Source organism: Rana temporaria, chromosome 1 (assembly GCF_905171775.1).
Source record: "Rana temporaria chromosome 1, aRanTem1.1, whole genome shotgun sequence".
Lineage (NCBI taxonomy): Eukaryota > Metazoa > Chordata > Amphibia > Anura > Ranidae > Rana > Rana temporaria.
In genome coordinates, this window is record NC_053489.1 from 221,024,887 (window position 1) to 221,037,193 (window position 12,307).

General features: G+C 43.8%; 1 protein-coding gene across 1 annotated transcript in view; it reads left to right on the forward strand.

Annotated features, from left to right (window-relative positions):
- The window catches only part of LOC120937514 (tetratricopeptide repeat protein 28-like), a 100,504-nt gene extending 99,638 nt beyond the window's left edge, over positions 1-866 (forward strand). The window contains exon 2 of the mRNA XM_040350801.1: positions 208-866. Coding sequence (XP_040206735.1) covers positions 208-492 — 285 coding nt within the window. The 3' untranslated portion in view covers positions 493-866. The remainder of the gene's footprint in view (positions 1-207) is intronic.
- The last annotated feature ends 11,441 nt before the right edge of the window (positions 867-12,307 follow it).

Consider the following 12,307-nt stretch of genomic DNA (forward strand, 5'->3'; position numbering starts at 1 on the left):
GAATGGAGTGTTAGGTAAATGAAGGGTAAAGAATAGGTTGATGGTAGAGCTGTTATTAAAGTGAAACTGTTGCTTTTTCCTACATAGTTGAAAGACAGGTATGTTTTAAATGATTTAAAATAAAACGACAGGAAATTCCATCACAAAGTCTTTTTACATGAAACAATTAAATAATAATACGCATTGTATTTTTTTTAATCGTTGCAGGCTGCAGGCATCTCAGCCAAATCCTTTGGAGGGAAAGTGGTTGAAAATTCAATTCTTGGTAAAGAAGAATTTATTGAGAAAGTACGCCAGAGCAATGAAGCTTGTAAAAATGGAGACTTCGAACTGGCCATTGAGCTGTACAGTGAGACTTTGCAGGTCGACCCCCAGAACTGTATTTTGTACAGCAACAGATCCGCTGCTTTCCTGAAAACTCAGAAATATGAAAAGGCTTTGGATGATGCAATCAAAGCACGACTTCTGAATCCAAAATGGCCAAAGGTATGAGATGTTATTATTTTAATTATTTATTTATGTTTGATAAATGGGGGTACAGAAAATCTTGTTAAGTATTATATATTTTAGAGCAATTAGACCCTGATTTGTAGAAAGGCAACATTTTCATTCTTTTTACTTTTTGATTAGGCACTAAGGTAAAACATTAGCAATTTACTTTTACCAGTATACCTTAGCTCTTTGAGCGGTTCATAGAATTCTGCAGACACAAACATCTGTGGTCAAAGATACTGGACGCTGGAATTGGTCATGGAGAAAATAATTAAAATCTAAGCCTCAATGCAACTTAAAGCTGAACTTCAGCTTTTGATACACTTTACATAGTTTGTTTGGGCCAAGCTGACCCAAACAAACTATGTCTCTCACTAACATGTGGGGTCACAGGATGTATAGTATAAACTGTATGTAGCTGAGGCTACATACAGCATACAGCACTGTCTTCCAAGTTCAAGTTGAGACTTCCAGTCTCACACCCTGAGCACACTAGAGTCTATCTGAGCAGCACTGAGCCATTTATAGAAAGGGATGTATTCTAAATATGAATAAAAAGTTTCCTCTGACTGGCTGAGTCAGAGGTCGTGACTTCATCAGCCTGCCTCTCTGATTTTGTATTCATTGCTAGAATTCATTGCTTCCTATAAATGGCTGAGCGCCTCTCAGATAGACTCTATTGTGTTCCAGGCAGGGCTTTTTTTCTCAAACAATAGGTGCTGGAACTCAACCACGACCCCCCAAAGCCCCTCCACCCGCACACACACTCTCCAAGTCACATCAAATAGTGGGTGTAATCAGTCAAATTTCACGAACAGTAGGAGGGTCTTACAGGGGTATTAAATAAGAGAATTTCATTACATACAGAGTTCTGGGGGGTTACACACAAAGTGCAGAGCTGTCACTTATGAACACAGAAACCAGACTTCTGCATTTACAAGTGATTGTGGTGAGCACCCCCCCCCCAAGGGTCTGAGCCAGAGGTGGTGGAACTTGGTTCCACCAAGTTCCCTCTGAAAAAAAGCCCTGGTTCCAGGTATGAGACAGGAAGGTCTTGGCTCAAACCCAGAACACAGTGTGGTATGCTGTATGTAGTCTCAGCTACATAAAGTTTATACAGCACATCCAGCGGCTTCACATGTAAGTGAAGGGCATAGTTTGTTGTAGTAACTGTACAATGTAACAAAAGCTGGAGTTCAGCTTTAAATCAACTACCTGCAAAGGCTTTAAAACCCCCTCTGCAACTATTGTTATCCAGAAAAAGAAGCCTACATCAGGAAAAAGAATGCACAAAGGCCTAAAAGTGGGCTAGGCCTTTGAGAGAAGCCCTAAAACCCATGGTGCTCTTCTATGCAATGTGTGGCTTCATCTAGAAAGCAATGTCTGACCATTTTCCTCCCTCCTGCTATGCCTCATTGTTCATAGAGTATCCATCATAATGATAGACTGCACAGGAGGTGGGAGGGGGCAGGGCCAGTGGCAACTTTTTGATTAAAATAATAATCCCTTCCCCTGAGTTTTGAGGGCTCATAGGGTGCTCTAGGGTAACCCTGCTTTCCTGTATCTTGCTACTGGAGGCAAGTAGCTCCTAAGGAGGTTTAAATCGAGAAAAAATGATATTAACAGCAGATACATTCAAGTTTTGTAAATTATTATTATTATTATTATTATTATTATTATTATTATTATTATTATACATGATTTATATAGCGTCTACAGTTTGCAAAGCGCTTTACAACATGATGCGCTTTTTGTGCCAATAAATGTTTTGATTTAGTTTCCAAATGTCACAGATGTTCTTCATGTCAGGAACACAACTTTTTCACAATTATAAAAAGAACTATGCTGGGCTACCTATGAAATCTTTTTATTTTCCCCATTCAGTTTTGCAGAGTTGAATGCTTCGGCTTCAGTCAGGGGGTGTGAGGTTTTCTGAGATATGTTACTGTAATGAATTCCAAGAAGTCATGATTGGTTCTATTTAAATGAGCTGGTTAATAATTTGATAATTTGATAAAATGGACAATCATTTCCCTGTGTAACTATTTCAGATTAAATATTTTTAAGATTAGCACATGCATATAGTTTTAATGTGAACCTTGAACTAAGCCATACGAACAGTATATATTGGTGTGATTTGCTCTTGTCAGTACTTTATTTGAAAAAATAAATAAATACTACCCTTTATAAAAAAAGAAGTTCCTGCAAAACAGTTGAGCATGATTTTTCTGTCTCAACAGAAAATTCAAAAATTATAGCTATAAATTACATTTCAACATTTTGCAGGAAGAAATAAAAAATATATTTACATTTGAAAGTATGGGTTATATTGCTGGTCTTTAAATTGTTTTGGCTGGATGTTTTTTTTACCCAGTTCTCCCAGCAACCATTTTATGACAAATGCTAAATGAGACTTTGACATACAACAGACACTATCATGTCTGTTTCCTACACAGGGCTTATCAGCTGCACGCTATTACCTGCTTACTATCACATGCTCTATGGGGCTAGTTGGCAGCTTAAAGAAAACCTGTACTGAGGAAAATACAGAGACTGACTTTACTGACCTAGACGCCTGGTCGTTTCAGTTTTTTTTATGGTGCCTGATTGTCCTGGCGACAATGTCAATTAACAGCAGACGCTGCCAGATGGGGGGAAAAGTTGGAGAATTAGTGCAAGTCCCCCCTAAATAGCCAGCACCAAAGGTGTCAGCAGTGCATCTCTCCTTTGTTGGACTGGCTTACAGGATCAGCTATGTATCCAAAGTACTTCCCTTAAAGGATGAAGCTGAGACCCACGACATAATTGGCCCGGATTCAGAGAGAATTTACGCCGGCATATCCATAGAAACGCCGTGTAAATTCAAATCTGCGCCGGCGTATCTTCTTTCTGTATTCAGAAAGCAAGATACGCTGACATTAGCCTAAGATACGACTGGCATAAGTCTCTTACGCCGTCGTATCTTGAGGTGCATTCTCACACTGGCCGCTAGGTGGCGCTCCCGTCGTTTTCAGCGTAGAGTATGCAAATTACCTAGTTACGCCGATTCACAAACATACGTGCGCCCGGCGGTAGTTTTTTACATCGTTTGCGTAAGTCGTTTTCGTCGTAACGTTGCTCCTGCTATTAGGTGGCGCAGCCAATGTTAAGTATTGACGTCGTTCCCGCTTCGAAATTTGAATTTTTTACATTCGTTTGCGTAAGTCGTTCGCTATTGGGGTTATGAAAAAAATAGTTTTATGTGTTTTGGTGAGTCCATTAACTTTCCATCTTAAGCGCTGTACACATGCGCCGTTTTCTCGACGGTAAAAAGTCTGCCAAGAAAACCGATGGGAAACCCGAGAACCTGCTCAGTAAGTTTCCCCCGTGTACACGGCCGGGTTTCCCATCGGGAAAACTGGGGGGAGAGCTTTGGCCAGGAACCCTGGCCATGTGTATACTCCCTCGCAGTGTTTCCCCATAAGAAAACTGCCGGGTTTAAAACCGCCGGGAATCCCAGTGGGAAAATAGAGAGCAGGAAGCATACACAAGGTCAGGATTCCCAGTCAAAAGCTCTCCCCGCAGTTTTCCCGATGGGAAACCCGGCCGTGTGTACGGGGCTTCAGAATAGCCTAGCAATTATATGCAATATGTATTTCCTGTACATTTTATTTTTTAACTTTTTTTTTTAATCAAAATCTTATTTAAAGATTTTTTTCTTTAAAAGGACATAATGACACAGACAAACTGTCATACAAAATAGGAGAATTAAAAATAAAAGAAAATAATAAATAAACCAGAAGCAACAAAAATACAGCACTAAGCCCACAAGTTGTCGTAGATATCACCTGTGCAACTCTATCACTTATATATATCCCACAAGTAGCAATAAGTACAAAGGGCCAGATCCACAAAAGAGATACGCCGACTTAACTCGATTTTTCTAATTTTACACGGCGTGTATCTTTGCGCCCGATCCTCAAAACGAGAAGCGCCTGAAATTCCGGCTTTTCCGTCCTACCTAAAAAAATTACACCGGCGCATTCTCGGGCGCAAATTACGCTAGGCACGCCGCTTTATTTGATAGGCAAAGATGCAAATGAGGGAGATAGGGCGATCCACAGAATTAAGTGTGTGCGCCGTAGATTACGCCCTGTGCGCACCTGTTAGTTTCCTGGTGGGAATTTACACTTTATAAAAGCAGCCCTAATTTTACACATGCCGTCTGAATGTCTGCTGAAGCAACACCATTCAGGAAGAGCTCAGCACACACACGTTCAGGACTAAAATCTCTCTGCCAAAATGCCAGGACCATCAATGATACTAGCTGCATTAGTGTCTATAGAGGCACAAAGAAGGAGGAGGGCACAGAGGAGGAGGAGGAGGGCACAGGAGAGGGTATACCGCCCACGCCAAGATTTGTTTGGCATGCCTGCTTCTGAAGTATTCCGCAACTACAGATTTACCCGTGAGGCCATCCTGGAATTAACAACAATACTTCAGGATGATCTTACCAGCCCAACCCAACGCTCCCATGCACTGCAGCCACTCACCAAAGTACTGGCAACTTTGCATTTTCTTGCCACTGGCTCATTCCAACGCACAAGTGGAGGCGTGGCTGGGATGGCACAATCCTCCATCAGCAGGTGTGTGCACCAAGTGGTCCCTGCAATCCTGCGGCGCATGGGAAATCAGTTTCAAAAACCCACCCAGGAGGACCAGCGTTTAAAGACCATGACAGACTTTTATCACATTGCCAGATTTCCACGCACCATCGGGGCCATTGATTGTACCCATGTGGCACTACAACCACCCCATGATACTGAGCACATGTTCCGGAATCGTAAAGGCTGGCATTCCATCAATGTGCAAGTCATCGTAGATGCCCATGGCCTCATCTGGCACGTCTGTGCTAAATTTCCGGGATCCTGCCATGATAGTTATATTTACCGGCAGACCCAGATCTCAAGAGATTTGGACCAGAACATGTATGGAGACAGCTGGCTGATTGGTGAGTGACATGTGTGTCAGGTATGTCCCCCCCATGATGCTCACATCACAAGGGGCACATGCATGACTAATATCCTCCTGTCTTTTCCCTTACAGGTGACTCAGGATATGCCTTGGGACCTCATCTAATGACCCCATTCAGGAACCCCCAAACCCCAGGAGAGCAACGCTACAACCAGGCGCACATACGAACCCGGGGAGTGGTTGAACGGACCTTTGGGCTTATGAAGTCCCGCTTCAGATGCCTGGATAAGTCTGGGGGTACACTGCTGTATTCCCCTGACTTTGTGTGCCAAATAATTGGGGCATGTTGTATACTCCACAACTTTGCCCTCAGAAGGGGACTGCATATTGACTTATGTGATGACCTGACCCCTGACCCAGGCAATACCCCCCCAACCAACTCTACCTGGTCTGCTGAGGGCACAGCAGCCAGGAGACGCCTTGCAGAAGGCATTTTTTCCCAGTAAACGTACATGATTAATGTCACAATAAGAATGTATCTTTTCCCTGTAAATGCACATCAATAAAGTCACAATGATAATGCATGAATGCACACCACTGTGGTTCCTAGCACAGACACATCACATGCACATCGAATTGGATTAGATCCAAGTCCCCCCCCCCCCCTTTGGGACTTGGGAGCAGTAACGCCACGCCACGGCTCCAATTATGTCACTGTGCATTCATACACCATTCAGGAACCTGGGATTGCACTTCTCCCTGGTCCTGGGGATCCCTTCTCCACCAAAACTGAGGGTGACACCCTTAATTTCTCAGGAATGCCACCCCCCCACATTCACACATCATTCACACACATAAATCAAATCATAAGTACAGAAGACCAAATTAAATAATAAAAAAAAAAATGCATAAACAAAAAAACAAAAGTATCCCAGCAAATTAATTAGCGGCGGCGATTGCTACGCCTTGGCTGGGCAGGGGCACGGGCAGGGGCACGGGCAGGGGCACGGGCAGGGGCACGGCCACGCCGTCGCGGAGGATGTCCATTGGGGGGGGGTGAGCTGGGGAAGGAGGAGCCTCCTGGGGGGGTTGAGCTGGGGAAGGAGGAGCCTCCTGGGGGGGGTGAGCTGGGGAAGGAGGAGCCTCCTGGGGGGGGTGAGCTGGGGAAGGAGGAGCCGCCCCTGCTGGCCTGCCCTCCATGGCCCCTGCAATGCGAGTGAGACAGGCAGTGAGGGCAGCCGCATTGGCCTGGCCAGACCTTGTATTGTCCTGCACAGCCTGGGTCAGGGCACTCAGCTCATGGGCCACGCGCGTTGTGGCGGTCTGTATGTCGTTCAAACATGTAATGACCGCCGTTGAGTTGGTGGCCACATCACCGAGTGCCTCCATCATTTCACCCTGGCTGTGCTCCATCTGCGTAAGTTTTTCCAGTATTTTTCCAAGAGTGCGGGTCTGCCGGGCATTGTCCTTCACCACACTGGCCGACAGACGCTCGCCCACAGCCACGGTCTCCTGGGTTGGCCCCCTGGCTGCCGCTGAGTCTTGCGGGCCTGGAGGAGGGGAGAGAGTGACCCTGGTGACTGGAGGCCTGTTGGGGGAGAAGTGGGAGGGGCTACCCCTGATGGTGGCCTGACTGGTGCCAGCCTCAGGGGTAGCCTCAGGGGAAGACTCAAAGGTCATCATATCAGTGGCCAGGAGGACTTCCCGGCCAATCTGCATATTTTCCTCCTCCTCCCCCTCATCATCCTCCTCCCACTCATCCTCCTCCCCCTCAACCTCCTCCCCCTCAACCTCCTCATGAGTGGAGGTTTGGCCAATCCCCTCCCCTGGGGAATCCTGCCCTTCTTGGGACTCATCATCAGCCTGTCTTGGGGGTGGTGCTGCAGCCTGGCCCGATGGGCCTGCAACCTCCTGGCCTGCAACCTCCTGGCGTGTAACCTCCTGGCGTGTAACCTCCTGGCCATCTGTGGAGGACACAAAACAATCACATGTTTGAGGAACCACACACTTGGCACATCTTCCCTTCCCCCACCCACACATGCTAATCAACAGAGAATAAACAAAAAAACCTACCTGTCCTCCTAGGAACATCTGACGTATAGCCAGGCAGGCCCACCACCTGCTGTGGGTGGAAACACTGGGCCACTGCCCATTCCTCCTCCGTCAGTCTGACTGGGCAGGGTCCCCCTCCTCCAGTGCCCCCTGGTATGAGCGTCGATCCTTGCCATCTTATTCCGGACGACGCTTCTCAGATCATTTATTTTTTTCTGTATGCCAGCGGGGGTCCTAGTCTCCCCCCCCCCCCGCCGCATTGATCTGGTCAGTGATTTTTTTTATAAGCTGCCTCCTCCTGGCCGGGGTGGTGTTCTGGCTCTCAGGGCCATGCAGAAATCGCCCATATTTCACAATGCCCCGAGCAAGAATTTGCTTCTCTCCCAGGGTGAAATTAAGCTTCCTGCGTTTGGGGGGCATCACATACACCACCCAGCAACAACAAACACACCCGACAAACAATCTACAATACACACCCAAAAACCTGACAAAAATATATACCACAAAAAAACTAACCAAAATCTAAACACACAAGGACACAGCTAATAGTAATTCAAAAACAAACACGCACCAACAAACAAACAAAAAACAAACACCAAAAAACAAACACCAAAAAACAATCAGCAAAAACAATAACAAACAAAATAAATAAAGACACTTCTCAAAAACAAACAACAACTAGACTCTCCAACTCCTCAAACACTTTTCTCACAAACACAACTTACCAACACACAAACAAACAGAGCAGAAGCAAATTGCTCATGGAAGGGGAACAATGGGATATACTTTTGCAAGGGAAGTGTGTGTGTGTGGTGCTTTTTACACACAGGGCGATCCTCAAACTAAGTACACTTGGCCTTTTACCTATCTCACTGATTGCGCCGAGACCAGTTCTGCACATGCCCAGTGAGGTCCCGATTTGTGCGCGCATGCGCAGTACGGCCGGCGCCTCATTTGCATGGGGTCACGGCTCATTACAATGAAGCACGCCCACTTCCTTCCCACTTGCAAAAACCCCGCCTTACGCCTCTGAATTTAAGTTACGCTGGCGCAAATTTAGACGCAAATGCGCTGTGGATACGGCACTTACGACACCAACTTAGGGCAACGTAACTTAAATGACATAAGTTAGGACAAACTAAATTTGCACCGCTGGCTGAGGATCTGGCCCAATATTCTCAATAACAAGTAATACACAGGCCCATCGCATCTATCTAAACTTGTGAAGAGCACGGCAAGAGAGATACATCATTTTTTCCTTTTTTCTTTTTTGCAAATATAATTTTTATTAGAATTTACAGGAATGAACACGGGCCATAAAAAAAATAACAGTAGCCGTTAATAGTGGAGGTCGCAGCCTTCCAATCAATATCATAATATAGTAAATGGGAATGTGCATTACATCAGTTAGGTAGTATGTTGAAAGTCCCATAACTGACCTTTCTGGTCCTCCTATTGCCACTGGGTTGTGACTGTGTGGAACATCCACACTAGCAATTGTAAGATATCTGGAACCACATTCTCCATTCCTTATGATACGTATCTTTATCACACAATATATTTTTATTCACTTTGAGTTTCCACTCATCCACCAATGGTGGAGTAGAGAATACCCATTGTAAAGCAATCAGAGAAGATTGTTAATGTTTATGGACATACTAAAATCATCCTCTATTAAAGTTCTTTAGCACATCTGGAGAGGATTGTCCTGTGTTTGTATGGTTAGGCCTAAGATTTGTCAGTTTAAGAAAATTGTACATGTGGCATTCTTCTATCACAATACCCAGTGTAGGAGGTACATTTATTTTAGAATTACGCTCAGAAAATAAAATGATAGCTCAAATATTACACAGACAGTATATACTACAAATAAATATTACCATTTGTAACTTGTTAGTAGAGAAACAGTAGTGCTAGGAATTTACAACTTTCTTCTGAAAATGCAAAATTTTCTAGCTGTTACGTTGACCCTCTGGCATCAATGCTTTCTTTCAGGACAAGAATTGAGATCTGAAAACTTAAGGGTCTAGGCATAATAAATGTACAGCCCACGTGAATAATGACCATAGTTTTCCGAATAGGTTTATTTTCGAGGATCATCAATTCCTTCTAGTGATCATACTGCAGTATCTTGATAATTGAGGTATTTCATAAAAATATTATGACCACTAGATGGAGCTGTCTATCATAGGAAATAAAGGTAATAGGAAAATTGTTTGTGTTTCTTTTTTTTTTTTTTTTATAGTGGCTGTGGCAATGCTTAAGGCATTTACAATGCATTTTTTTTATCAATAGATGCCTTGAAATCCGACATATTTATCTTTCTACTTGTTCTGTTTTTTAAAGTATTAATGCAAAGTTTACTGTGACAGCAAGAAAACAACTGCATTTTCAGAGAGGAAAGTAGTGGTGTCCATGTTTCCTTTAAGGCAGTGGTTCTCAAATCCTGTCCTCAGGACCCACTAACAGGCCAAGTTTGCAAGATAACTGAAATACATCACAGGTGATATAATTTGCTGCCTAGTGATTGCAGTATTCTAGTCTGCATCTCCCCAAGGTAATACTTAAAATCTGGCCTGTTAGTGGGTTCTGAGGACCCACTGCTTTAAGATCTTCAAGGACATTTCATGAATGTTAAACATTGGGCATATGCAAATAAAAAGTATGGAATAACTAATAGATTTGAGATACTTTGGATGACAGTCAGAAAGAGGTGTACATGACTGCTTCCAACTTTGGGGAACCCTTGAGAAAAACAACTCAGCTCAGTGTTCCATTGTTTTGCTTTTTCTAGGGCAGAAATAATTGCAGCACCACACGTACTGCTCATGAAACAATCATATGATGCTTTTTTATTTGGACGTTTATGTGTTTGGTACAAAAGATTTGGTTTGTTGGAAGATCTCTCATTCATTTCATGTTTTTTTTTACTTTAATATAAAAATCCCGTTTGAAGTGTACTTCCACAGGACTCTGCTTTTGGTGTTATTTCAAAAAAAGATTTCCTGGTATCTCCTTAAACATCAGATTCAAAGCCCTGTACACACGATCGGTCCATCCGATGAGAACGGTCTGATGGACCGTTTTCATCGGTTAACCGATAAAGCTGACTGATGGTCAGTCGCGCCTACACACCATCAGTTAAAAAACTGATTGTGTCAGAACGCGGTGGCGTAAAACACAACGACGTGCTGAAAAAAACTAAGTTCAATGCTTCCAAGCATGCGTCGACTTGATTCTGAGAAAATGCGTGGATTTTTAAGCGATAGACGTGCCTACAAACTATCGTTTTTTTTATTATCGGTTAGGTATCCATCGGTTAAATTTAAAACAAGATTGTTTTTTTTTAACCTATAGATAAATAACCAATGGCTCCCACACACGATCGGTTTGGACAGATGAAAACTGTCCATCAGACCGTTCTCATCGGTTTAACCGATCGTGTGTACGCGGCCTAATGGTGTTCTCAAAAGTCTGGGACTGCCACTAGAAAATGGATATGGGTTGTATAAACGATTGTTAGCCCTTTAGCAAAAATGCCTGTATATCTAAAGGGAAGCCAAGAATGCCTTCTTTCATAAAACAATGGAACCAGGGGCGTTGCTAGAAGACTTAAGACGACCTTGGACAAGCCGATGATAATGATGGCCAAATCATGACGGCAGCTTAAAAGGATGTAGTTAAAGCACATCAGTTAATAAATCAAAAGGCAAATGCTTTTGACAGTGTAGGTTTGGGAAACATACAGCAAAGCCAGAGCACCTGCTGGTGGAACTAAAATTCACAGACAGGGATGGTCTTATATGCGAGTTGAGTTTCATTAGCCACCACTGGAGGTTGGTGGTGTGTTCCTTGCCTCAGTATTGTTCCTGTGAGCCCATCTTACCCGGGACCTATGATTCCCTGTGGGAAGCGAAAGTGAAGCATTTATGGAGCAGAGGGGCAGAAAGGACAGGCATAGTTGGCATTTTTCATGTGTGACTATGAAAGGTCCAGTGGCTCGTATAAACCCTGGCAGCACCGGACACATAGCAGCCACCAGCACAAGGGATACATTCCATTCAATGTAAGTACTGTCCTTCTTACTGATTTAAAAATAAATGCTAAAATACATTTTTAACATTATGTGGCGATTACTGCAAAGTTGTGGGCAATGTGACCTTAAGCTCTAGGTGGCCATAGGGTTGCCACCTGGCTGGTGTTCTAGTGGACTGGATGGGACTTGATACCAGTGTTATTAGGAAAGACATCAAAGAAAAGGTTGCAGCTTTAAATGGACCCGTGCAAAGCAAAGCAGTATTGTTAAACCCCTAATCAGTAATATTGCAAGGGAATTTACTAAGCATGCCTGCCCGTACCAATCCCAATGCCAATGGAAATCCTGGACTAAAGAAATGCTGATTTACCAGCTGATGGTCATTGAACAAACAGGTTTTGAGAAATAACAATAATTTTGGGCCAGATTCAGGTACAAATGCGGCGGTCTAACGTATCCCATTTACGTTACACCGCCGCAAGTTTTAAGCGTAAGTGCTTGATTTACAAAGCACTTGCCTGTAAACTTGCGGCGGCATAGCGTAAATCCGTCCGGTGCAAGCCCGCCTAATTCAAATGGGGCGTGTATAATTTAAATTAGGCGCGTTCCCGCGCCGAACGTACTGCGCATGCCTTGTTTTGAAATTTCCCGCTGTGCTTTGCGCGAAATGACGTTGCACCAACGTAATATTTTGAATGGCGACGTGCGTTACGTCCTTTCGTATTCACGGACGACTTACGCAAAAAATAAAAAGAAACAATTTTACGCGGGAAC